The sequence below is a fragment of the Dipodomys ordii genome, unplaced genomic scaffold, assembly GCF_000151885.1.
Source record: "Dipodomys ordii isolate 6190 unplaced genomic scaffold, Dord_2.0 Scaffold7, whole genome shotgun sequence".
In the NCBI taxonomy this organism is placed as follows: domain Eukaryota; kingdom Metazoa; phylum Chordata; class Mammalia; order Rodentia; family Heteromyidae; genus Dipodomys; species Dipodomys ordii.
This window is the reverse complement of record NW_012267223.1, coordinates 22,686,323-22,712,948: the sequence shown is the minus strand read 5'-3', so window position 1 is coordinate 22,712,948 and position 26,626 is coordinate 22,686,323. Positions and strand designations below refer to the sequence as shown.

Below are 26,626 nucleotides of genomic sequence, written 5' to 3'. Positions count from 1 at the left end.
GGGGGGGGGACAGGGGTGAGGGGACCAATGCTGCTTGAAACCCACTTAGGAAAGCTTTCTCCTTGTTTGGTTATTGATGAAAGGGGTGGGAGCAGACCCACCCATTTCCAGGTATCCTAAGTGGTGATTAGGCTCAGCTGGGTGGTGGGTGGGAAAGTCCACAGGTCCACCTCTGGGAAGCTTACAGGGGCATAGAGTTTAGGCCCAAACAACCTATTTTCCCTCTTCTCTGTGCCAAGGTGGAGGAGGGGAAGGCATTACAATTATGTTAGCTAAATAATTAGTTTAGCTAATCTGGTTTGTGGCTCTGATGAAAAGATAATACTGAGGAAGTATGGCTAGGAGGTGCTGGGTGAAAACTGGCTTCTGACTGGGCTGGAGGGAGGGGGAAAAGAAGGCAGGATCCGGTTAGTCATTTCTTGCCAGATCAAGTCCCAGCTTGGGTGACAGGCACCTACACACACACACACTCTCTCTCTCACACACTCACACTTACACTCCCCTGCACCCAGCTCCACCCTATTCCCTCTGGAGCTGCTGTTTGGGCTGCCAGGGCTGTGCTTGGAGAATGCCATGTGTGGGTTTCAGAAGGCCAGGCTAGAGCTGGCAGCCTTTTCAGCTCTGGGGGAGGGGAGGGGGGGCTCATGGAGTGTTGCACGAGAGAGGGCAGTCTGTCCCCTCTAGGAGCTACTTTAGCAGGAGATGGTACAATTGACTTGTCCACAGACAAGTGCTTTATCTGGAGAGATGGTCTAGCAGGCTAGTTCTGGCCTGGATTGAGTTCAGCTCGGTGTCTCATTACTGGTATAGCCTTGGTCCAGTCAACCTCCCCACTTGGAGCCTCAGTAACCTCGTTAGCAAAGCAGGAATTATATAACCTACCTACCCAGTAGGGTCTTGTTCAGTGGTAACTAAAATCAAGAGAGAGAGAAAAAAAACACACCAAAAAACTACAAACACTAAACCCTTTCATTACTGTTCTCACTTAATCTATCCCTAAAAACAGGTACTGTTAATACCATCCTACAGATGAAGGATTTACAACAGAGGGGAGTTAAATGGCTTTAAGCAGAGGTCAAACTGGCATTAGGGTCTTTGTGGTGCTAAGCAAGTGCTCTTCTACTGAGCTTTACCACCCAGACCCCCAGGAAGGGAGTAGGCTCCTGCTCCTTCTTGAGAATCTCTGTTCAAGCAGGGAAAAGAGAATTCAATTGGGCCCATCAAGATGTACGTGGGTGGTGAAGGCAGGGACAGGTTTGTCGGGTGGGGATGACTCACCGGTCCTAGCTACCAGTGCTCTGAAACTTCCTCAGGGGTTCATCAAGGGGGAGCTCCCTAAGGCCAGACCCTGGGTAGTTATTAGGGAGGTAGAAGGGAAGAAGATCAGAGGTCAAAGCTGTGCTGCCCAGGCTGTTGGCTAGGCAGAGTCTGCTTTCTGGGCTTATCCCAGAGTAGGAAGTGGGAGTTGCCTGCATAGGACATCTGCATAGGTCATAAGGCTATGCCAGAATGAAGGAAGGGGCACCGCTCCCTGGCGAGTGGAAAGAAATGAGAGTCAGGTTTAGGCTTGGGTGCGTTTCCTGCTGGATGGTGCCAGTGAGCTCTGCCAGATTCTCTTGGATGATACTGGCTAGAGGCTGAGAAACCTACAGGCTGCAGTGGGAGGGTCTTGCTGGTGATGGGGAGGGGTCTTGGGTGCTGTGGCAGTCTTGGACCTTAGTGGAAGAAACTGATGTCACATTGTTCCCTCAGATCTGCTGGTCCTGGTACTTCTGTCAGCTGGCATCTCTGGAACTAGGGTCTGGGAATGGGTTCTGCATATGTGCTGGTGCAGGTGGACAGAGTACTGAGCCTCTCTCAAGTGGGCTTACATTCCTTGAGGACAAAAGGGGACCCCAGCATACTGATGATTGATTCTAGAGTAAGCTAAGGGCCTTGGCATGAGAGAGAAGAGGATGAGAGAGAGAATGACTGTAGTTCAGCTGACTGCAGGTATCATAAGCTGATGCCCTAAGGACTCTAGAGCAAGTAGGTCTGATAGCCTTTATAGAAGAAAACTTTCTTCTAGAGGCAAGGAGAGGCAGTGTGTGTGTGTGTGTGTGTGTGTGTGTGTGTGTGTGTGTGTGTGTATTAGTTCTAGGGTTTGACCTCAGGGCCTGGGCACTGTCCTTTAGCTTTTATGTTCAAGGCTGGCACTTTACTAGAGGTTAATAATTGGAGGTAAGAGTCTCATGGCTCCAGTTGAATGTTAAGGCATAAAATTTAAAAAATTCTGAAGTATTCAAGGGATATTCACTCATTGTTATCAAACTATTTCCCTCCCTATGTCCTTCATATCCTAATAAATGTTCTGTTCTTACAAATCAAAAAAAAAAAAGAGTCTCATGGACTGTTCTGCCTGGGCTAGCTTTGAACTATCATCCTCAGATCTCAGCCTCCTGAGTATCTAGGATTGCAGAGGTGAGCCACCAGCACTGGGATAAGAAGGTCAATTTTGACTTGAAGATGAGAAGAGAGGTAGAAGATCATGATGGCTTCTTAGGTGGGCCAGGAGGGAGGGTTCCTTGGCTGGTGTGGGAGTCTGATGTAAGAGTCCCTGTGTTTTTTGTTTGTTTGTTTGTTTTGGAGAAGAATCACAAGACTGTGAGAGGGACAGACACGTGAGCAGGCTGGCCCAGTGACCCTGTGGAGACAAAAAGCAGTGGAACTGAAACAGGTCACCTGGGTTACATTTCCTGCTGGTGACATCCTGAGATCTCCCGGAACATAGTTGAAGCTGGCAGAGGTCTGGGAACATGGACTAACCCATTTTCCAGAATCTTCCTGAGTCAGGTCTAAGGAGAAAGCACTTAGCCTTTGAGGCCTTAGGGTGGGGATCTTAGCTTTCTCTATCTTTCCCCATGATGGAGAAAGATTTTCATCTCTCTGAGTGGTAGCAGGGAGAGGGGTAGAATTGGGGTAGAGGCTGAGCAGTCAGCCAGTTGCCTTCTTGGGAGTAACTGCCTTCTTCCTTAAGAGAAAAAGTCCTGTCTGGCCATTGTGGGAAAATTTTGAGAAGTTTAGAACAATTGGAGACCAAAGCAAAAACATCATTTTTAATCCTAACTTTGTGAAGCGACAACCATTATTACTCCTCTCTTTCCTTCCTTCCTTCCGGTCCTGTTCTTTTGCCCGCTTCCCTCTGGACAATCATATTCCCTGTACAACACAGTGAGCTATTGTTTGTTTTTCCCAGTGCTGGGAATGGAACCCAAGGCCTCCAGCATGCTAGGCAAGCACTGGTCACAGAGACATCCTTCTAGCCTTCACCATAGAATGATTATTTATGCCAGTACTGGGGTTTGAACCCAGGGCCTTGTACTGTTAGTTTTGTTTTTTGTTGTTTTTCCTCTCAAGCCTGTCAGTTCTACCACTTGAGTGATAGCGTCACTTCTGGCTTTTTTAGGGAGATTAATTGTAGATAAGAGTCTCACAAACTTTCCAGATTTGAACCTGGATCTCAGCCTCTTGAGTAGCTAGGATTACAGGTGTGAGCCCTGGGTGCCTGATTTCAGCTACTGTCACTGGAGATCAGGCTGCTCCCGCTGGAGGCTGGAAGCTGTGTGTGTGGAGGGTTCTTGTGTATTAAGTTCCAGTGCATAGTCAGCTGATTGCTGTTGCTTCTGATGTGGCTGGGGTGTTTTTCCATTCCCAGGAGTTCCGGTTTGGGGCTCATCTGCCGCAGGAGGGTCTCCAACTGAGAGGCTGCTCCAGCTGGAGTCCTTTCCAGGGGAGCCCTGAGGTTCCCAAGGTCTTGTGCCTTGAACCCAGCATTTCCTTCTTCTTCCAAATCCTCTTCATTTTCCCACCCTGATCTGTTTGCTTTGGGAAGCAGCCCAGGAGGAGAACAAACAGCAGCTGGGTCGCTGGCCTGAGTCCCCCTTTCCAGTCCCCAGCTCATCCTCAGCAGCAGCCCGGGCTCTCCTCCAGACTGGAAGTGAGGGTGTTCCTCCGGAAACTTCTCTGTCTTCCATCCCCACCAGCTTGGCCAGTCTGGCCAGGCAGGGCTCCCTCACCAGTCTCTTCTCTCTGGGAGTTGGTCATTCTGCTGATGGAGAAACGTCTTGCTGTGGTGGTGTATGTGTGTCTCTGTTCTGGAGCAGCACCAGCCTAAAGGGGGAGACCCTCTGGGAAAGTGTCAAGACTAGGCTGTCAGGGAAATAGCTGTGTGTGTGTGTGTGTCTGTCTGTTTGGGTCTATGCTAGATAGTCTGTTTGTATGTGCCTGGGATACTGTGCCAGCTCAGTTGGGGCTGGTGACCCCGCAGAGCTGGCCTCTGCCCCAATGGACTGCTATGGGGGAATGCCCTGACCTTCTTGGTCCACCGCCTCTGGCTATAGGACAAAAGTGTGCAAGGTGGAGGTGGGCAAAGCCCCCTCTGCCTACCTAGGAGTGGACATGATTCTCTCTTGTCATGCTCCATTCACCTCTCCCAGGAGCTCCTGCCTAGGCCTAGGAGGAAACTGGCTCCCTATCTCTTAACTTAGGGGATCTCAAGACAGTGGGCTGGCTGGTGCATCCTGGGAGACTCTGTGTGTCTAATCTAAGGAAGCTTGAGGGGCATTTCCTATCTGCTGCTGGCTTCCATTTGCAATCCTGTTCACTACGAGCTTGGTGCTCTCCCATTATACAGATGAGGAAAAGGAAGCTAAAGCATACAGCCAGAGAGAGTACTGCTGTATGGAGCCCCTCTCCCACTTCAAAATGCCCTGCCCCCTGCTCCTTGTTACTGTCTGAGCCTATGGATCTGAGGCTGTAAAAGGTACTAACTAGCCTCTGGCCTGGGGGCCCAGCCAGTTCTGCCTGTACAGTCTTCAAATGCATCATTTCTGATCCTGGACTCAGGACAGTCTCTAACAGCCATTGCTGACTTAATGACACCAGCCTAACTGTACCTGTTACTGATGTCCCTCTTGTAGCTGACTGTCCCCAGTACTGGCTGAGGTGGGAAACCGAGGTTGCTTTGGTGGGGTTATTTATTTATTTATTTTTCTAGTACTAGGGCTTGAACTCAGGGCCTGGCTACTATCCTTTTGTGCCCCCCTCCGCTTCCCCAAGGCTGGTGCTCTACCACTTGAGCTACATCTCCACTTTTTTTTTTTTCTGGTTAATTGGAGAAAAGAGTCCTACGGACTTTCCTGCCTGGGCTGGCTTCAAACCACGATCCTCAGATCTCAGCCTCCCGAGTAGCTGTGATTACAGGTGTGAATCACTGGTTCCTCCTCAGCTAAGTGGGGTTATTTTTGAAGTCAGGGTTGAGCCATACTCTGCAAGATACCCTTGTGTTGAAGGTTCCCAGCACCAGCATGGCAGTGGGCTGTATATTGGAGGAGGGGGGATCAGGAAGGGCAAGGGTCCACCCTTGGCAGCCTCATTGCTCACATGGTCTTACCTAGTCACTACAGGGCAGAGGAAGGGCTCATCACACACTCTGTCTTCTCTTTCCTGTTCTTGGGCTTGCCCTCCCCACCCCCCCTTCACCCAAGCACCCAGGCTTCTTCCTCCCCCTGCTACCAACAATAGAGTGTGTTATTAAACAAAAGTTCTTCATTCAACTCAGAAACCCGCCCTGTCTCTGCTGTCTCCCTCTTGGGCCCCCTTCCCCCCGCCCCCAATGCTGTCTGTCTTGCTTCCACCTTGGCTCTGTCCAGGGACATTGTGGAAGGTCTGGCTCCTGGTCCAGGGTGGAGAGCAATGACACCAAACTGGGTGTGGCCCCCCTCCACCCTGGGAATAGCCAAACCTGTACTTTGGACTCTTGTGAGAGAATTTCCCAGGTTCTCCTAACAAGTAGTAGGGAGCAAGGTGGGGTGGTTGTCAGTCCTGCCTGTGGTGGGACTTGTAGTTTCCCTGTCACCTCCAGCATAGTTATTCCCATGATTCCTTTTTTTTTTTTTTTTGTCGGTTGTGGGGCTTGAACTCAAGGCCTGGACGCTGTCCCTGAGCTCTTTCCCTCAAGGCTAGTGTTCTACCTTTGCTTCTGGTGGTAGTCTCATGGATTTCAACCTCCCGAGTAGCTAGGATTACAGGCCTGAGCCACCAGCACCCAGCATTTTTATTTTTATTTTGGAAGAGTTCTAATGTTTATCTCCTCTCTGAACTGCTTTCCAACTCTGACCTCACTCTGCCTTCTCTGTCTTTGGGTCCTGGGTCTCTTAGTCCTAAAATCTGAGATATCAGATATTCCTTTGAAATCACCAGATAAGGCCCAGAGCCGGGAAAGAAATTGCTCAAAGAGCCTCCAGGCAGAGATGAGATGCAACCCTGAGAGAGTTGACGTGTAGCCTGGTCTGTTTTTTTGCTGGGCCTGGGTTTTGAACACAGGGCCTGGGCTGCTGCCCCTGAGCTTCTTTTGCTCAAGGTTATGCTCTGCCACTCGAGCCACAGTACCACCTTTGGCTTTTTCCTGAGTAATTTGTAGGAGGTAAGAGTCTCATAACTTTCTTGCCTGGGCTGGCTTCAAACCAGGATCCTCAAATCTCAGCCTACTGAGTAGCTAGGATTACAAGGATGAACCACTGGCACCCACCTAGCCTGATTTTCTTTCTCTACCTGTGGGCACCCTATCACATCAGACCCCTCTTCCCTTGCTAATCTATCTATCTATCTATCTACCTATCTACCTACCTACCTACCTACCTATCTATCTACCTATCTTTGTTCTGAGATGGGTTGCTAGGCAAGCCCTGTACCCCAACTACCGAGTATTGACTGGTGGGCTAAATGTTGTTCCTAGGGTGGGACCAATCTGGATTTGAGCAGGACTATACCATTTCCTTAAGGTGGAAGCTCAGTTTCCCTGCTTAGGAATGGAGGATAGGAAGAATGTTTGCCTAGCCAGTTCAAGACTCCTAGCTCAAACCCCAGTACCTCCTACCCCCCAATAAAGGTGGGTGCCAGTAGCACAGGCCTGTAATCCTAAACACTCAGGAGGCTGAGATCTGAGGATGGAGATTCAAAGCCAGTCTGGGCAGGAAAGTCTATGAGGCTTTATTTCAAGACAGGGTCCTAGAGCTTGAACTCTAGGCCTGAGCACTGACCCTTAGCTTTTGTGCTCAAGGCTAGTGCTGTATCCCTTGAGCCACAACTCCATTTCTGGAGTCTCACAGACTTTTTTGCCTGGGCTGACTTCAAACTGTGATGTTTAGATCTTACCCTCCTGAGTAGTTAGGATTACAGGTATGAGCCACCAGTGCCCAGCTTCTGTGAGACTCTTATCTCCAATTAACCATCAAAAAGCCAGAAGTGGAATTGTGGCTCAAGTGGTAGAGCACCAGCCACAAACAAAAAGCCTAAGATAGTACCCAGGCCCTGAGTTCAAGCTCCAGTACTGGCAAAAATAAATACACAAATAACTGAGTAATGGGGCTGGGAAGGTGGCTCAATGGTAGAGTACCTGCCTTGCATGCATGAGGCCCTGGGTTCAATTCCTCAGCACCACATAAGCAGAAAAAGCCAGAAGTGGTGCTGTGGTTTAAGTGGTAGGGTGCTAGCCTTGAGCTGAAGAGCTGAAGGACAGAGTCTAGGCCCAGAGTTCAGGCCCCACGACTGGCAAAAAAAAAAAAAAAGTAAGTAAATAGAAAGAGGAGAAAGAAACAGAATAATTATGTCAACTTTGCCTGCCAAGGTTGAGATTCATGGATTATTAAAGGCAACTAGATGCCTGCCCCCTGATATCCTTTGACCTCTGCCTTGCCTAGGCAGCTGCCCAGCCGTCAGCTTCCCTTGGCTCCAGGCTGGGGCAGCTGGGGTGGTGTGGGGCTTGGGAGGAGGAAGTTCCTGTCATTCTGCTAATACTGATCATGGTGGTCCTTTCCCACAAGGCTGGCCCCTGTGCTGTGGGTGAGCACCTTCTCATCAGGCTTGGTCCTAGGGTTGGGTGGCTGTTTCTATGAAGGGGACACTTTTTCTGCTCAGGCTGGGGTGTTTGATTGACCAGAGCTGGAGATGTCCAGCTCATCCAGAGCCCAGCTGACCAAGGTTCAGCATCGGATGTCGGCTTAGCTTTCTGTATAGCAGAGTGGCAGTGTGTGTATGTGTGTGTGTGTGTGAGATAGAGAGAGAGAGAGAGAGAGAGAAGAGAGAGAGAGAGAGAGAGAGAGACTCTGCTTCTTTACCTCCTTCTCAAGTGTTTGGGGGTCCAGTCCTCCCCCAACCCAGGCCCTAGCAGCTTCTGTGGCCCTGGATCCTTCCAAAGTCCCCAGATCTCTCTTGCGTCCTACCCTTGGGGCACAGAGGTGAGGATTGGGAGGGGCCTGGTCAGGAGGAATGCCCAGCAGGATTTTCCTGAGGCTGCCTTCTCCAAGCTCCCTGGTTTCCTGCCCTTGGCCTGGCGAAGGTGGGGCGGGAGGGAGGGGGTGCCTCACTTGGTAAATGCCGGGCAGTAGCTGTGCACACCTGGTGGCACTGAGCCTGCCTCCTGGTGTCCTGGGCCTGATTCTGTTTATCAGCCCGAAACTCTGAGTCACTCGTGGTGGCAGGAGGGGAGGAAAGAAGACAGCTGAGAGCTGGTCTGGCTCCTGCCTCTGCCTGTTCCAGGTGTGTTTACAGCAAGGGAGGGGCTGTGTGCAGCCATAAAAGGTAGTGAGACCTGGAGAATTGTTGGTCAGGCTGGTTGTTGTTTTTAAATGAGGTCTCTTTATGACATCCAAGCCAGTGTCAAACTTGCAATCATGCCTTATCCTCCAGAGTAGCTGGGAATACAGGCATGTACTACCAACACCACACAGACACACACACACACACACACACACACAGACACACACACACACACACACACACACACACCTCCCTTCATGTTTCTTGAGGGTGGTGCTTAGGGCTGTCACCCCTCTGTGACTGGTCTCTTTGTTCCTGGGTGGGGCCAAGTGCCTCATCCTCACGGCTCCTCCATTATATCAGGATCAGTGATTTGAGATGCCCAGTGCCTTTCCCTTGTATGGCTCAGCTTCCTCTCTTGAGGCTCATCCCACTGGGATACTGACCTCCCCACCACGCATGCCTGTGCCTGTTTCTGGCGCTTCTAACCTCAGTCCCACATTTATAAATGGAGAGACAGGAACTGTGCTTGGAAGCCCGCTTGTGAGGATGACACATTGTGTGTGTGTGTGTGTGTGTGTGTGTGTGTGTGAACTCCAGGCCTTGCTCTCTTGCTTGGCCTTTTCTGCTCAAGGCTGGTGCGCTACCACTTGAACAACAACCTCTACTTCTGATCATCTGCTGGTTACCTAGAAATAGGAGTCCTACAGACTTTTCTGCCTGGGCTGGCTTTGAACCACAATCCTCAGACCTCAGCCTCCTGAGTAGCTAGGGTCACAGTTGTGAGGTATACCACTGGTGCCTGGTTTAAGGTGATATATTTGTGAGAGTTGTCACATGCCTTAGGCCTCTCAGCTTGCCTTGACGCTCTGACCCCAGCTCTCCCCACCCCCATCAGTTCAAAGAAGGGACCAGATGCTCAATAACTAATCTACAGGTGCCCAAAGATGCAGAGAAGGCTGGTGTGTGTGTAAGGGTGTCCTGAATAATAGTGACATCCCTAAAGGCCTGTCACACTCCATACCCCCTAGCCTGGGTTCCCCTGGGGAGGTGAGTCGATGTGGTCTCTAACATTGGATACCTACTATGTACCCATACCATGTTGAGTTCCCTGCAAGCACAGTCCTCACAACCACCCATGAGAGACCCAGAATTCCAGATAGGATGCTAAGGCACAGCAGAGGTGGACTGGCCTGGGAGTAAGCCACTGAGATTGAAAACGAGGCCACTGAGAATGCCAGGAAGCCTTGGAGGCCCAGGGGAGCTGGGAGAAAGAGAAACCTAGGCCCTGATCCTGCCTAGCCTATGGAAAGTGAGATCCAGGAACTCAGAAGGCGCCCTGGGGCGCCCAGAGAAACCTGTCTGACGGCTTCCCTGTCCCACCCAGTCTCCCAGCCAATGGCTGGGTGCTGTTGCCTTGCTGCCTCACCTCCGCAGCCTTTCCCAGGGAGCCCCAGCAGGGTGAGGGTGGTTCTGTGGGGCCCCAGAAGCTACTGGAGATCCCTGAGGGCCTTCTCTTGCCCTGGAAGTATTGAGTCTTAAGCACCAGGTGAGCGAGCCAGGTGCTGGATGAGGACACCTGGCCCTCTACTGCGCCACACTCTGGGCTGGAAGTCAGTTACAAGCTGAGGGCTCTGGGGCGTCCTGCCCTCCTGCAGCCCTTCTGCTCCTAGGCTGTACCTTCCTGGGCCTCCCCTTGTCCTCTGTGACCCCCCTGAGGCCCTTGGGAAAGGCTGGGCCTGAGCTAGCAGGGGGCCCCTGTGTTGGGATGTCCCTCTGCCAACTAATGTCCTGTCTGTTTGTGTCCCCAGCAGCCACCATGGAGGTGATGAACCTGATCGAACAGCCCATTAAGGTGACGGAGTGGCAGCAGACGTACACCTACGACTCCGGCATCCACTCAGGGGCCAACACCTGCGTGCCCTCAGTCAGCAGCAAGGGCGTCATGGAGGAGGATGAGGCCTGTGGGCGGCAGTACACTCTCAAGAAGACCACCACCTATACTCAGGGGGCACCCCAAAACCAAGGTCAGGACCCTTTGAGCTTTAACAGGGGGAGGAAAACCCAGCTGGGTCCTGGAGGGGGCAAGGCAAAGGGAAGAGAGTTTTAGGAGTTTGGGGACAGAAGCACAGTTTCTTTTCTTAGGGACCCAAGTAGTCTAAGGGAGAAGGCACAGCTCACGCTCACAGACACCAGCCCAGTCTGAGGGAGGAGGCATAGCTACTTCAGGGAGCCCCACCTGGGAGGGATGCAGACACCATTTGCTTGCAGGAAGACATGGTTCTTGCTACCAGTCCTAATACCCTCCTTCTGAGAACGTAGGAGTATGATGGAGGATTTCGCTCCTGTCATCAAGAGACTCTAGGAAAACATCTCTTTTGCTTATGGAGCCTCATGTCTGGTGGGAGAGACAAGGAGCCCCAGTCTCATGGAATGGGGCTAGCCTAAACTGGGCTAGCACATGCTGACAGACAGACAGGCTAAGAGCAGGGCGTGGAGTGGCTGAGTCAGTTCTGGGCTTCATTTTATGGGAAGGGGCACCTTACAAGGGGTACCTGGGTCCCAGGACTGTCATCCATCTCTGCCTCCAGGGCCCCAGGCATTCCAGCTGGATGAGCTATGGGACGTGGGGAACACTCAGGGTGGACTGCGGCTGGCCAGGGCTCTACAGAGCTCTGTCTTGGTGTCCTGTGTCTCCTCCCTGGCCCTAGGCAGAAGCTCTTGTCTTAGTAAGACTGGGCACTCTACTGGGAGCTAAAGTCTAGCATCTAGATGAGAAAGCCAAGTAGCTGTCTCCTTCCTAGATAATTAGAGGGTGACCTTCTGCCTCCCTCTCCCTGGAGACATCAGAACAGGATATTGGGAGGCCCATATGTGAGGCCTCCAGGCTGACCCAGGGGTCAGAACCTGGAGTCTCTAGTGAAGACCCAGCTCCTACTTTCTGAAACTCATGGTCCTGACTCCGATATGCTGTGTGAGCCTGGGAAGCTCTGTGGACCTCTATCTACCTGTCTGTGCAGTGGGAGGGTTGCTACTTCAGAGGATGGTGAGAGTATAATTAGAGCAATGAGATCTCAGGATTGCAAATCCTACTTCTTTCCTGATGGTTAACAGAGAAGAAAGCTCTGGGCTCCTGAGTTCATCTGTTGGCCTTATGACCTCTGCTTTCCTATCTGTACAATGGATATAATAATGTACTTGCCTTGTGGGGTTGTGGTAAGATTAAATGAGAAAAGAAAAGCACTTAATTCATTGCTAGGCATATCATAAGTACTCAAAAATATTAGCATTATTTATTAGGCATCACTGGGATTTGAACTCAGGGTCTTGGGCTTACTAGATTGGCTTTCTACCATTTGAGCTATGCTTCCAGTTCTGCTTTTTTTTTGCTAGTTATTTTGAAGATAGGGTCTTGTGGACTTCTCTGGGCTGACTTTGAACCACGATCTTCTGGATCTCAGCCTCCTGAGTACCTATAGGGGTTACAGGCATGAGTCACCTGCACCTGGCTAGCTACTCTTATTAATAATAATTATTACTAACATTCTTGCAGTGATAGGTGTGAGGCACCTGTGCCTTTTTCAGAGCAAGTCACAGCTATGATCTTATTTTATTGTCAGAAGATATTCTTTGTGCTGACAGAACAGGTAGGCTCCATTTTACCGTAGTGGAGACAAAGATCTTATGGCCCTCCCCTTCCCAGATCCCAGGGATATACAGAACTGTGGTTTGGGGCTTTGATCCAGGTATGAGGCAGTCCCAGGCCTGTCTGTATAGCCTGCCCTGCTCTCTGAGTTCCCCCTGCATCCTCCTTCAGCTCAGTCCCTGTTTTATTGGCCCCTAGGTGACCTGGAGTACCAGATGTCCACAACAGCCAGAGCCAAGCGGGTGCGGGAGGCCATGTGCCCTGGTGTGACAAGTGAGGACAGCTCGCTGCTGCTGGCCACCCAGATTGATGGACAGGCCACCAATCTGCAGCGACTGGCTGAGCCGTCCCAGCTGCTCAAGTCAGCCATTGTACATCTTATCAACTACCAGGATGATGCTGAACTAGCAACCAGGGCCTTGCCCGAGCTCACCAAACTGCTCAATGATGAGGATCCGGTCAGTGAGAGGCCTGGTGGGGTGGGGGCAGGGTGGAGAGGAGCATGACCCTAGGGGATAAGGTTTATGGCTTGCCTGGGCTGTGTGTGTGTGTGTGTGTGTGTGTGTGTGTGTGTGTGTATCCTGGGGCTCTGTGTGTGTGTGTGTGTGTGTGTGTGTGTGTATCCTGGGGCTTAAACTCAAGGTCTCTTGGCTTTTTTGTTCAACACTGGTGCTCTACTACTTGAGCAACACCTCCACTTCTGGCTTTTTTATTTTATTTGTTTTATTTTATTTTTTGTCAGTAGTGGGTTTTGAACTCTGGGCCTGAGTGCTGTCCCTGAGCTCTTCAGCTCAAGGCTAGCGCTCTACCACTTAAGCCATAGTGCCACTTCCGGCTTTTTTTGTTTATGTGGTGCTGAGGAATCGGACCCAGGGCCTCATGCATGCTAGGCAAGCATTCTACTACTGAGCCACCTTCCCAGCCCAGCTTTTTTATTTTTTGATTAACTGGAGGTAAGAGTCTTACAGGGAAGTGGAGCTGTGGCTCAAAGTGATAAAGCACTAGTATTGAGCAAAATACAAGCTCAAGAACAGAGTTCAGGCCACGAGTTCAAGCCCCAGGACCAACCGAAAAAAAACAAAACCCAAAACTAAACAGTTGCTGGCACTGGTGGCTCACACCTATAATCTTAGCTACTCAGAAGGCTGAGATCTGAGAATCGCGGTGCGAAGCCAGCCTGGGCAGAAAAATCCCCATAAGAGTCACATCTCTAATTAACCACTCAAAAACTGGAAGTGGTGCTGTGGCTGAAAATGATAAAGTGCTAGCCTTGAGCTGAGGGACAGTGCCCAGTCAGAGTTCAAACCTCACAACTGGGGAAAAAAAAAAAAGTCTTATGGATTCTTCTGCCTGAGCTGGCTTTGAACTGGGATCCTTAGATGTCAGTTTCCTGAGTAGCCAGGATGATGGGTGTGAGCCACCAGCTCCCAGCTCTGTCTTGGCTTTGTAGCAGGATAGTCTCTCCCTTCTCTCAGTGGCAGCAGGGCCTCATCCATCTGCTTACCTCCCCATCCTCCAGGTGGTGGTGACCAAGGCAGCCATGATCGTGAACCAGTTATCAAAGAAGGAGGCATCGCGGCGGGCGCTGATGGGCTCGCCCCAGCTGGTGGCGGCCGTGGTGCGCACCATGCAGAACACCAGTGACCTGGACACAGCTCGCTGTACCACCAGCATCCTACACAACCTCTCCCACCACCGCGAGGGGCTTCTTGCCATCTTCAAGTCTGGAGGCATCCCTGCCCTGGTCCGCATGCTCAGGTACTCACCCCTACTCACTGCAGCAGCCAGCCCAGGCTCCCTTTATGTGGGTTCTCACATTCTTCCTGGGCTTCCATAAACACATTAAACACTTGCCATGGGCTGGCTGCAGGGCCACACCCATCCTGCTGCTCGGCTGCTCACAGCCTAGCTAGGGAGGCAGGCAGCTAAACAGCAGCCTAATTATCAGAGTGTGTATATTGGAGGCTGTGGCAGCAGAGCCTAAAAAGGTTGAATTGCTAAAATGAGTGAAAAGGGGTTGATGGCTCCTGGTTGATGGCTGAATGGAATTGGGCTTTGGTAGATGCAGGGAAAAGTATTCCAGGCAGAGAGAAAAGCCTATGTGAGGTCTCTTGTGACCTTTGTCTTTCCTGATCCTGTATGAATGGTGACACTTCTCCTAGCTCTCTCCCCACACCAAGCTGGGAGCTTCCTTCGGGTGAGATGTTGACTTCATTCTCCCGCCCCTCCCAAAGCTCTGGCAGGGCCCCTAGCTCATGTCCCTCCACATAGTAGTGAACTCTGCAGGGAGCGTAGTCAAGGGACCAACTATGTGATTAGCCCAGGTGGGAGCTCAGAAGCAGGAGGAGTGGGAGAGGAGATGCTGGATGCGCTCTGTATAAGAGTGGAGCCAGGCTCAAGGGACTGGGAGGGTTTTGCTTTTGTTGTTTTAGCAAAGGAATATTCTCCTTGGGACGGGTATGGGTATAAGGCAGGCAGGCTTCCTGGGGACAGTGGGAAGAAAGCCTTTCCAGTCAGTCTAGGCCCCAGGACCTGACTCACACTGGCTCCTGTCCACCCTGCAGCTCCCCCGTGGAATCAGTCCTGTTCTACGCCATCACCACACTGCACAACTTGCTGCTCTACCAGGAGGGGGCTAAGATGGCGGTGCGCCTGGCTGACGGACTGCAGAAGATGGTGCCCCTGCTCAACAAGAACAACCCCAAGTTCCTGGCCATCACCACTGACTGTCTGCAGCTCCTGGCTTATGGAAATCAGGAAAGCAAGGTGGGTCTCCGCTCACCAAGGCCTGAGGTTACCACTAGTCTGCGATGTACACATTTTATCCTATTTCTGAATTATTCAGAATTCTTTCTTTGAAGATAAGAAAAGAAAAAAATTAATATCCATTTTTTCTTAATTTTGCCTGTATCAGGACTTGAATTGAGGGCCTTTCACTCTCTTGCTCACATCTGGTGCTCTACTATTTGAGCCATGCCTGCAACAAGGCTTTTTTTCTGGTTAACTCAGACTTCTTTTGTCTCAGCTGGCTTTGAACTGAAATCCTCTAGGTCCTACCTCCTGAGCCATAGACACACATGAGCATTCAGTGCCTGGCTTCTCAAAACAGCTTCTGATGTCTTTAACATCTTTTTAAAATTATTTTTATTTTACTATCCTGTCCTCAAAACCACCCTTCTAATGGTAGATAACATCTCCCTAATATTTTCTGCTGAGAACAGTATTTGGATTGCTACCAGTTTTCTCCCTCCCTTTATAAATGCTGTCAGAAACATCTTTGCGCACACAACTTTTCCCAAAGTAGGAGAAAATGTTCGTCAGTGGGATTAAAGTGTTTCTTTGAGGCAGTTTCATTGTATAGCCCAGGCTGGTCTTTAACTCGTGAGCCTTCTGCTTCCGCTTCCTGACTGCTGGGATCACAGGCATGTACCACCATGTGTGACAAAAGCTATTCTGGTCTGCCACTGGGGGCTCGTGCCTGTCATCCTAGCTACTCAGGAAGCTGAGATCTGGAAGATCATAGTTCTAAGCCAACCGAGGCAGACATATGTGTGATACTCCATCTCCAAAATAACTAGCAAAACAACAACAACAAAACTGGGCTGCAGGTGCAGCTCAAGTGGTAGATCACTAGCCATGCAAATACAAGGCACTGAGTTCAAATCATGGTAATGACAATTTAAAAAAAAAGAACCACAAAACTTACTCGGGTTTAGTGGAAGTTCAGTAAAGACAACTCCATCATACTCCACTCCTTCCTTGCACATCCCCTATCTGTTGTACACTCACAGCTGATCATCCTGGCCAATGGAGGACCGCAGGCACTCGTGCAGATCATGCGTAACTACAGCTATGAGAAGCTGCTCTGGACCACCAGCCGAGTGCTCAAGGTGCTGTCTGTGTGTCCCAGCAACAAGCCTGCCATCGTGGAGGCTGGTGAGTGTGGGTGGGGCCTCCACCCGCCACCAGACGCAGCCAGCTGTGGTTCTTCTGTGACTGACAAAACCCCTGTCTTCTACACCAGGTGGGATGCAAGCCCTGGGCAAGCATCTGACAAGCAACAGCCCCCGCCTTGTGCAGAACTGCCTCTGGACTCTTCGCAACCTCTCAGATGTGGCCACCAAGCAGGTGAGGGAGGGTTCCGCCCTGTGATCAGTCTTGTCCAGACTCCAGCCGCTGGGAGGACTAGGGTAGGACTTGGGGCTCCTAAATCCTCCTCCTTTGTGTCTGAGGCAGGAAAAAAGATCCTAAAGATCATCATCTGGGCTGGGAATGGAGTTTAGTGGTAGAGTGCTTGCCTCGCATGCATGAAGCCCTGGGTTCAATTCCTCAGTACCTGTGGCACAAGTGGTAGAACACTAGCATTGAGCACAGAGAGGTTCAAGGACAGTGCCCAGGCTCTGAGTTCAAGCTCCAGGACTGGCAAAAAAGAAAAAAGAAAAAGAAAAAAAGATCATCATCTTTTTAGCCAGAGGCTGTAGCCCTATTAGGAATTCTGGAGGGGCAGAGAAAGATGGCTGACATTTTTAACAATTTTTGATTGACAGTTTTGGACCTGGATCTTGGGGCATTTTGCTGTGAACATGAGCTCATTTAACCCTCTAGCAGACTGAAGGTAGAGATGAAAGAAACTGAGGTTCCCAAGGTGAAGGAATAACTCCTGGTCTCAGGAGTTATTCAGAGTTGGGATTCAGACCTAGGATTCTCTCTCTACAAAGCCTGAGGTCTTCCTGTCCCACCCTAAAGGCCCATATGGCTCTCTGGGGAAAAAAGTAAAATAAACTAAAATAGAGACTTCCTTATTTTTATTCATTTATTATTTTGGTGCTGGTGCGAGGGCCTGAACTCAGGGCCTACGTGCTCTCCCTTTTTTGCTCAACGCTGTTGTTCTACCACTTGAGCCACAGCTCCACTTCCCCTTTTTTCACTGGTAACTGGAAGATAAAGAATCTCACAGACTTTGCTGCTCAGGTTGGTTTTGGAATGAATGTAGCCAGGCACACACAGGCAGGCCCGAGCCCTTTGGCCAGCCTCTCCCCTTGGACTAACCCAGCAGGGCATGTGGAACTGGCATCTTGCTCACTCTCCACACCACATCCCTCCCCTGTCCCCTGTCCCCTGTCCTCTAGGAGGGCCTGGAGAGTGTGCTGAAGATCCTCGTGAACCAGCTGAGTGTGGACGATGTCAATGTCCTCACCTGTGCCACTGGAACACTGTCCAACCTGACCTGCAACAACAGCAAGAACAAGACGCTGGTGACCCAGAACAGCGGGGTGGAGGCTCTCATCCACGCCATCCTGCGTGCCGGTGACAAGGACGACATCACGGAGCCTGCTGTCTGTGCCCTCCGCCACCTCACCAGCCGCCACCCCGAGGCTGAGATGGCCCAGAACTCTGTGCGCCTCAACTATGGCATCCCAGCCATTGTCAAGCTACTCAACCAGCCTAACCAGTGGCCACTGGTCAAGGTACCAGCAGCACCATTGCCAGCGCATGGGGGGGTTGGGGATGGGGGAGAAGCATTCTGTGCAGAGTTGTCACTGATCTCAAATATGGAGGCTCAACTCTGGTAAAGGTATATCTCTTGTGGGACATTGTCTCTGCTCCAGAGACTCAGACTCTTGTGTGTGTGTGTGTGTGTGTGTGTGTGTGTGTGTGCATGTGTGTGCATGCTGATCCTAGGGCTTGAACTCAGGGCTTTGGGCACTGTCCCTAAGATTTTTGTGCTCAAGGTTAGTAGTGCTCTGCTATTTGAGCCATAGCCCCACTTCTGATCTGAGAATTGTGATTCAGAGCTAGCCCAGGCAGGAAAGTCCATGAGACTCTTATCTCTAATTAACTACCAAAAATCCTAAAGTGGATCTGTGGCTCAAGTGGTAGAATTCTAGTCTTGAACAAGAACTCAGTACCAAGGCCCAGAGTTCTAGCAAAACAACAACAGCAACAACAAAAGGATAGCTTTGGGCTTATACCCCAACACCTGGTAATTTGACTGCATTGAAATGCCAGGAGGTTTGGAAATAAAATTGCTAGGTGGATAGCCACCTGTCTTGCTATAAAACTCGGGAGGGCTACCAAAATAATAAAGAGAGGAGAGGATTGGGGGGTATACTTGGTCCCTTCCATAGGGAGTCAGGAATGGGGCCTCCTTCTCAGCGAAATTTAGAATGTATAACAGTGCAGTTAAGAACAATAAATTATATATGTTGAACAGAAGAAACTTAGCAGTTGGGCATTGTGGCTCATGCCTGTAATCCCAGAGACAGAGGCAGGAGGATTGTAGATTTGAGGCTAGCCTTAGATACATAATGAGATCTTTCTCAGTTGGCCAAGATCTAGTGATAGAGCTCAGTAGTAGAGTACTTGCTTAGCATGTGCAAAGTCCTAGGTCTAATCCTTAACATTGTAAAAAATAGCAACAACAAAAATAACAAAAAAAAAAAAACACCCCAAACCCAGCAACAACAAGAAAACAAACGAAAAACTCTAGTGAGAAAAAAAAAAAGAAATCAATGTATGACTCCCTTATGGCTGCTTGGTTTGAGATGGGGGCAGTGTTCTCAGCCTGACCCAGAAGCTAGTGACAAATGATAACTAACCTGCACGTGACATTCACCGTCTGCCTCTTTCTTATTACATGTTTTCATCCCTGCCCCCATTTAGAGCAGCTAATGGGATTATAACTTGCCTTACCAGACTCTGAGTGGCTCTGGGATGCCAGAGTGGCTCCTGTGAGTCAAATGCCCTAGGGTGGGGACCTCGTTCTGGAGCTGCCCTGGGGGTTGGCTACAGAACAAATATCACCAAGCTGGAGGCTCTGGGGTCCACTATAGTGAAGACTTGCTGATAATCAGAGTTGGAGAACTCTCAAGGAAAGTCAGCAAGATCCTAGTATTGGTGGGGTGGGTTAACAGAGATGTGGGGAGGGAGACAAAGGGTGTTCTTAAAATGTTCTGGAATGAGGTATTATTTCAGCAGGGGCTTTTTTTTTTTTTTTTGGTCAGTTGTGGGGCTTGAACTCTGGGTCTGGGTGCTCGCTCTCAGCTCTTCAGCTAGGCACTCTACCACTTGAGCCACAGCACCCACTTCCAGCTTTTTTCTGTTTAGGTGGTGCTGAGGAATCGAACCCAGGGCCTCATGCATGCGAGGCAAGCACTCTAGCCCCCTTCCCAGCCATCAGCAGGGCCCCCCTCTTTTTTGTATTTTTTTATTGTAAAAATAGTGTACAGAGGGGTTACAGTTACATGAGTAAGGTAATGAATACATTTCCTATTGAGCATCAGCAGGGGTTTTAATGTTAGATGTGAAGGGACCCACAGATGCTATGGAGGAAGCACCATGGGCTGAGGGTAGTTTCATTCTCTGGAGATCTTCCAATGTGTCTGTGTCCAGCCTGTGGGGACAGAAGAGATCATGAGGAAGGAGGAAAACCTGTAGCTGTAAGCTAGGATCCTCCAGATGTACAAGGAATGCCTCTGATCACCACCCCTTTTCTTTCCAGGCAACCATTGGCCTGATCCGGAATCTGGCTCTGTGCCCAGCCAACCATGCTCCACTGCAGGAGGCAGCTGTCATTCCCCGCCTTGTCCAGTTGCTGGTCAAGGCCCACCAGGATGCCCAGCGCCATGTGGCTGCAGGCACTCAGCAGCCCTACACAGTGAGTGAAGGATCAGTGAAGTTTGTTGTGGTGGGTGAGGGGTTGTGGCCCTTGTTCAAGGGCCCATGTCTCCCATCTCTTCTTCTGCAGGATGGCGTGAGGATGGAGGAGATTGTAGAAGGTTGTACCGGAGCCCTTCACATTCTTGCCCGGGATCCCATGAACCGCATGGAGATCTTCCGGCTCAACACCATCCCTCTGTTTGTGCAGGTACTTACTTGGGCAGTCCTGGGCAAGAGAGGTTCCCCTAGCTACCACCCAAAGGACAAGACCAGAAGCTGTGTGAGCAATGAGCAGGATGGCTTTCCAAGCTCAGAAACAAGGGAGATCACAAGTAAAAACGAATGAAGCTGGGCGCTGGTGTCTCATGCCTGTAATCCTAGCTAACCAGGAGGCTAAGATCTGAGGATTGCAGTTTAAAGCCAGCTCAGGCAGAAAAATCTCTATGAAATACTCAGAAAAAGCTGGAAGTGGTGCTGTGGCTCAAGGAGTAGAGTGTTAGCCTTGAGCAAAAGAAGCTCAGGGATGGCACCCAGGCCTTGAATTCAAGCCCCAGAACTAGCAAAAAACAAAAAACAAACAACAAAAGAAGGCATATGCCAGTAGCTCATATCTGTAATCCTAGCTACTCAGGAGGCTAAGATCTAAGGATTGTGTTTGAAGCCAAACTGGGCAGGAAAAGTCCCCACGAGACTTATCTCCAATTAATCACTCAAAACCAGAAGTGGTGCTGTGGCTCAAGTGATAGAGCACTAGTCTTGAGCACAAAGAGGCTCAGAGACAGCTCTCAGACCCTGAGAACTCAGCCCCACAACTGACAAACAAAAAACAAAAACAAAAGAACAATCTTGAGGTACAGTCACATGGAGACTGAAACTGTCTCTGTATCCAAAACAACCTAAAAAGCATAAAAAATTAAATGGCAAACTCAGAAAGTATGTACAAGTCAGGAGTTCAAAAAAGTTTTTTTTTGTTTTTTGTTTTTTTTGGCCGGTCATGGGGCCTGAGCTCTGGGCCTGGGCGCTGTCCCTCAGCTCTTCAGCGCAAGGCGAGTGCTCTACCACTTGAGCCACAGTATCACTTCTGGCTTTTTCTGCTTATGTGGTGCTGAGGAATCAAACCCAGGGCCTCATGCATGCAATGCAAGCACTCTAAACTGAGCCACCTTCCCAGCCCTCAAAAACTCTTAATATTAGATCCCAGTAGTAAGATGTGGGCAGAGGCAACAAATGAGTCTGAGGTGGCTCATAAACAGTGCTCAGCCCCAGTAGTTTAAAGAAATTAAACTTAACCATCTCCCCTCCACTCCTCCACCCCAGCAAGAGTCCACTTTCCTACTGTTTAATTGGCCAAGGAAGATGATTGAAGCTTTAAATGAAACCAGCAGTGTCCTACCCTGCTGGTGGGAAGAACAGTCTGAAAGTGATCTTTATGATCTGTTTAGAGAGCTTTGGAAACACTTGTAGTCTTTGTCCAAGTAATTCAAGTTTGAGACTCTTTCCTTAGGAAATAATTTAACATAATTTCAGATATGCACAGAGCTATATGCACAAAGATTTGTTTTTCTTTTGTGCCAGCCCTGGGGCTTCTCACTCAGGACCTGAATGCTGTCCTTGAGCTATATTGCTTCAGGCTTAGCACACTACCACTTGAGCAGCTCCACTTCCTGCTTTTTTTTTTCTTTTTCTTTTTTTGTAGTTAATTGGAGATAAGAATATCATACATAGGCTTTCTTCCTTGGGTTGGCTTTGAACACAATCCTCAGATCTCAGCTTCCTGAGCAGCTAGGATGACTCCTGTGAGCCACTGGTGCTCAGCTAACAATGTTTCCTTTTAATAACTAATTTTCAGAGTAAAGAATTACTGCCATCACACTTAATGGTGATCAATTGAGTGTTTTAGTTTTCTTGGTGTTACTTTGGGCTTTGGGTATCCTTTTTTTATTTTTTTTGCCAGTCTTGGGGCTTGAACTCTGGGCCTGGGCACTGTCCCTGAGAGTCTTTTGCTTAAGGCTAACACTCTATCACTTGAGCCATAGTACCACTTCCGGCTTTTTCTGTGTATGTGGTATTGAGGAATTGAACCCAGGGCTTCATGCATGCTAGGCAAGCACTCTACCACTAAGCCACCTTCCCAGCCCTTGTCATCTGTTTTTATCAGGAGGTACTTGGATTTATTTTTTCCAGGATGAGTTTTAAAATAATATACAGCAAACTGCTTCATTCTATCATAACAGATTAAAAAAAGCAAGAGTCAAAATTATATAGATATATATAATAATTGGAGCGTGATTTAAAAAAATGTGGAGGCCATATCTGGGTGGGGAATTATAGTTGGTCAGATGTTTGTGTCTTTATGCTTCCCTGGCTTCTCACATCTCCTGGAATTAGGAGGGTTAGACTCGTGACAGGGGTGCGAGGAGCTATGGTGTCCTGCCTGGCCTGCCGCACCCCTCCTGCCTCACCCCTCCTGTCCCACGCTTGTTTGTCTCCCAGCTTCTGTACTCATCAGTGGAGAACATCCAGCGTGTGGCTGCCGGGGTGCTGTGTGAGCTGGCCCAGGACAAGGAGGCTGCTGATGCCATCGATGCTGAGGGGGCCTCAGCCCCTCTCATGGAGCTGCTGCACTCCCGCAATGAAGGCACTGGTGAGGGGCCATGCTGGGGACCAGGGGGAGAAGGGTGAGGCTGGCCTTGTTCCCCCAGCCTCAGTGTCTTACTTCACACTGACCTTCCCTCTCGATCAGCCACCTATGCTGCTGCGGTCCTGTTCCGCATCTCGGAGGACAAGAACCCGGATTACCGGAAGCGTGTGTCTGTGGAACTCACCAACTCCCTCTTCAAGCATGACCCAGCTGCCTGGGAGGCTGTGAGTATCTGGGTTGAATGGCAGCTTAGCGTTACAGATTGCTACTGCCAATACTTAGACTTGAGCTCACGGCTTTACACTCCTTTTTTTGTTGTGTTTGTTAACTTATTGGAGAAAAGAATCTTATAGACTTTTCTGCTGGCTTCAAACCTGGATCCTCAGATCTCAGCCTCTTGAATAGCTAGGATTAGAACCATGAGTCAGTGGTATCTGGCAGATTTTTACTTTATGATTGATTCATTTATGACATGTGTGTGTGTGTGCGTGCATGCATGTGTGTGTGCGTGCACAGGTGTGCACACAAGTACTGGGACTTGAATTCAAGACCTGGCCACTGTGCCTTAGCTTTTTTGGTCAAGGCTGGCACTCTACCATTTGAACTACATCTCCACTTCTGCTTTTTGGTGGCTAATTGGAGATAAGAGTCTCACAGACTTTCCTGCCCTTTGCTGGCTTCAAACCTCAGCCTCCTGGAGCTTGGCCATCCATCTGTTTTTGTCCTTCAAAAGTAGCAATTTGCTTGAAAAGAGAAGGTAACTTTTTGTGTGGTTTCCCCTTTTTTGATGTGGAGTGTGTATGCTAGTAATGAATCTAGAACCTCATGTGTGCTAGGCAGAGCTCTACCACCAGGCCACATTCCCAGCCAAGGGTTGCCTTTTCCTAATAGAAACAAAGGTATGGTATAAGCTGGGCTGCATCTGGTTGTTTGTTTTTTTGTTTGTTTTTTGTCTTTTCTTTTTTGGTACTGGGGATCAAACTCAGGACATTGTACTTGCTAGGCAAGTGGTTTACCACTGAGCTACATCCCAGCCCTCACCTGATTGTTTTTCAGATAGTTTCTCATAACTTTGCCTGAGTTTCCTCTTCCTATTTAAATGGGATTACAGTTGTGAATCATTTTACTTGGCTATTTTTGTTATTGGTGGTGGTGGTGGTTGTAGTACTTGAACTTGGGGCCTGGACACTGTCCTTCAGCTCTTTTTCCTCAAGGCTAGTACTCTACCACTTTGAGACATCGCTCCACTTCTGGTTTTCTGGTGGTTAATTGGAGATAAGTCCCACAGGTGGGGTGCTGGTGGCTCACGCCTGTAATCCTAACTACTCAGGAAGCTGAGATCTGAGGATTGCGGTTCAAAGTCAGCCTGGGCAGGAAAGTCCATGAGACTCTTCTCTCCAATTAACCACCAGAAACCCAGAATTGGCACTGTGGTTCAAGTGGTAGAGCACTTACCCAGGCCCCAGAGTTCAAACCCCATGACCAATAACAACAAAAAAAGTCTCACAGGGGCTGGGAAGGTGGCTCAGTGGGAGAGCGCATGCCTTGCATGCCAGAGGCCCTGGGTTCGATTCCTCACACCACCATAAGCAAAAAGAAAAAAGCCAGAAGTGGTGCTGTGGCTCAAGTGGTAGAGTGCTAGCCTTGAGCTGAAGAGCTGAGGGACAGCACCCAGGCCCAGAGTTCAGGCTCCATGACCGGACCCAAAAAAACAAACAAACAACAAAAAAAGTCTCACAGACTTTCCTGCTCAGGCCGACTTCAAATTGATCCTCAGATCTCAGCCTCCTGAGTAACTAGGATTACAGGTATGAGCTACCAGTACCTGACTTCTGGCTCATTTTTTGAGATAATGTGTTATCAACTTCTGCTCATGCTGATCTCAAGCCATAATATTCCCATCTCTACATCTGGTGGAACTGGGATTATAGGCATGCACTACCACACTTGGCTGTACATTGTGCATTTTCAAACCTCTCTCAATATCTCTCTTTCCTTTCTCAGGCCCAGAGCATGATCCCCATCAATGAACCCTATGCAGATGGTAAGCTACTATATGGTTGCCTGTAGGCCCATCTAGACATCCTGATGTGGGAGTTTGGGGAGGATTGGACCCTTAGCGGGCAAGGGTAGAGGAAGTAACTGGGGGCCGCTTGATGAGCTCTGATTCTCATCCCCAGACATGGATGCCACCTACCGTCCCATGTACTCAAGCGATGTGCCCCTCGACCCACTGGACATGCACTTGGACATGGATGGCGACTACCCCATGGACACCTACAGCGAAGGCCTCAGGCCTCCCTACCCCACCGCAGACCACATGCTGGCCTAGATGCTCTGCCCCAGTACGGCACTGCCCCGCCCCCAGCCTTCCCTTCCCTGCAGCGTGAGAAAACCCACTTCTCTTAATGCCGGCCTTCTCCTGATGGGAGGCCGCACAGTTCTCTGCTGAAACCCTGGCTCCTTTCGTGAGGGGAAAGAAGTGTGGGAGCCCTTTGTTGTTCATCTTCCCCCAGCGAAGCGTGCTGTGGTTCACTTCATTCCTGTACCTCTGCAGACAGCAGAACAGAAGTCATGCTGCTCCTGAATCTGTCTGTCTATCTGTCTGCCTGTCTGTCTATTCTCTCTCTCTCTCCTCTCTCTCTCTTTCTCCTTTCATCTTTCTTTCTGGTAGTAGTGAGGATTGAACTCACACAGGCACTCTTAGCATTTGAGCCACACCTCTGACCTCTTTCTGCCTTGGTTCAGCTCTCCCTTTATACCCAGGAGAGCCTGGGCTTCGATGTTCCTACTTATGCTTCCTAGTATGACTGGCACACACCACTGCACTCAACCATTGTACCTCCCCTGTAGTTGGGGTAATAGGTATACTCCAACCATGCCCAGCCATTGGTTGAGATGGGTGTCTCATAAACTTTTATGCCTGGAATGGTCTTGAACTAAGAGCCTCGAATCGCTGCTTCCCAAGTAGCTAGGATTATAGGCATGAGCCACCATATCCAACTCCTGGAGCCATTTTTTTTTTTTTTTTGCCAGTCCTAGGGTTTGAACTCAGGGCCTGGGCACTGTCCCTGAGCTTCTTTTGCTCAAGGCTAGCACTCTACCACTTGAGCCACAGTGCCACTCCCTGCTTGTTTTGTTTATGTGGTACTGAGGAATCGAACCCAGGGCTTCATGCATACTAGGCAAGCACCCTACCACTAAGCCACATTCCCAGCCACCTCCTGGATCCTTTTTAGGGAAGGACACCAGCCTTTTTGGGGTAGTGTGGGGGTGTCATGGGAATAGCCTGAGCTAATTCTAGGTGATCTGGTCTGCTGAGCTCCTGATCTGTGTCTGCTCTCTCTCTTTCCCTCCCACAGGTGTGGTTCCTCACTTGAGAGGGTCTCACACAGGCGATGGGACAAGACAGAAAAGTGCCTGAGCCAGGGAAACCAGGCTGCAACTTTATGCCGAGGCCCATGCCTCCAGGGGTCCTCCGCAGGTTTTCTTGGGATGGTGTTCTGCCCCTGCTTTTCTGTCCTGGGCCATAGGTCCAGGTCTCAACACCCCCTCCCTGCTCCCACGGCCCTAGCCACTAAAGCTTTATACTCAGCCGCCCACTTGTGCCCCGTCCCCACCTCCAGTCTATCTCCAGCCACCCTGGGCCCCCAGGTCCTTCTTCAGATCTGATGTCTCTCGCTCAACTCCCATCAACCAACTACCCTGAGCCCCTTATGGTCTCCAGGGTGCAGGTTCAAGGATGAAAGTTGTAATGTCCAAAGTTTTCCTGGAGAAATTCAGGAGCCTTTCCCAGGAAGGGACAGGCTGGAGAGCGAGTACCTGCTCTCCAGGATGCACTTCCTCTCTCTAGGATGCTCAGTTGACTTGGGCCCTGCCTGGGGGAGCACGGGGAACAGCTTCCTCCCGCCCTTGCCCCCACTGCCCCAGCTGACCCACAGAAGTGCTCTTGTTGACCCCTCTGGTGCGTGGTGAGGGGCTTTCTCTTCTCCTTCCTATTTCAGACCCCGGCACCGCCCCTTGCACATAGAGATGGGGGCGGGGCGGGGACCCCCGTGGAGTTTTATTATTATCGCTTTATGTTTTGGGGTGGTTTTGTTTGT

At 50.0% G+C, this 26,626-nt stretch overlaps 1 protein-coding gene across 5 annotated transcripts in view; it reads left to right on the top strand.

Moving 5' to 3' along the window:
- Nucleotides 1-26,626, top strand: part of Jup (junction plakoglobin) — a 28,613-nt gene extending 1,987 nt beyond the window's left edge. For 3 of the 5 annotated variants that reach the window (XM_013038082.1, XM_013038083.1, XM_013038086.1), the window contains exons 2-15: nucleotides 10,389-10,604; nucleotides 12,422-12,681; nucleotides 13,743-13,981; nucleotides 14,788-14,989; nucleotides 16,015-16,159; nucleotides 16,248-16,351; nucleotides 17,353-17,691; nucleotides 19,725-19,880; nucleotides 19,971-20,090; nucleotides 22,376-22,526; nucleotides 22,626-22,747; nucleotides 24,528-24,567; nucleotides 24,704-24,868; nucleotides 25,886-26,626. In XM_013038082.1, coding sequence (XP_012893536.1) covers nucleotides 10,397-10,604; nucleotides 12,422-12,681; nucleotides 13,743-13,981; nucleotides 14,788-14,989; nucleotides 16,015-16,159; nucleotides 16,248-16,351; nucleotides 17,353-17,691; nucleotides 19,725-19,880; nucleotides 19,971-20,090; nucleotides 22,376-22,526; nucleotides 22,626-22,747; nucleotides 24,528-24,567; nucleotides 24,704-24,855 — 2,238 coding nt within the window. In that variant the 5' untranslated portion in view covers nucleotides 10,389-10,396 and the 3' untranslated portion in view covers nucleotides 24,856-24,868; nucleotides 25,886-26,626. Of the gene's footprint in view, nucleotides 1-10,388; nucleotides 10,605-12,421; nucleotides 12,682-13,742; nucleotides 13,982-14,787; nucleotides 14,990-16,014; nucleotides 16,160-16,244; nucleotides 16,352-17,352; nucleotides 17,692-19,724; nucleotides 19,881-19,970; nucleotides 20,091-22,375; nucleotides 22,527-22,625; nucleotides 22,748-24,527; nucleotides 24,568-24,703; nucleotides 24,869-25,885 lie in introns of all 5 variants that reach the window. The other 2 variants (XM_013038084.1, XM_013038085.1) reach the window with 2 other exon arrangements.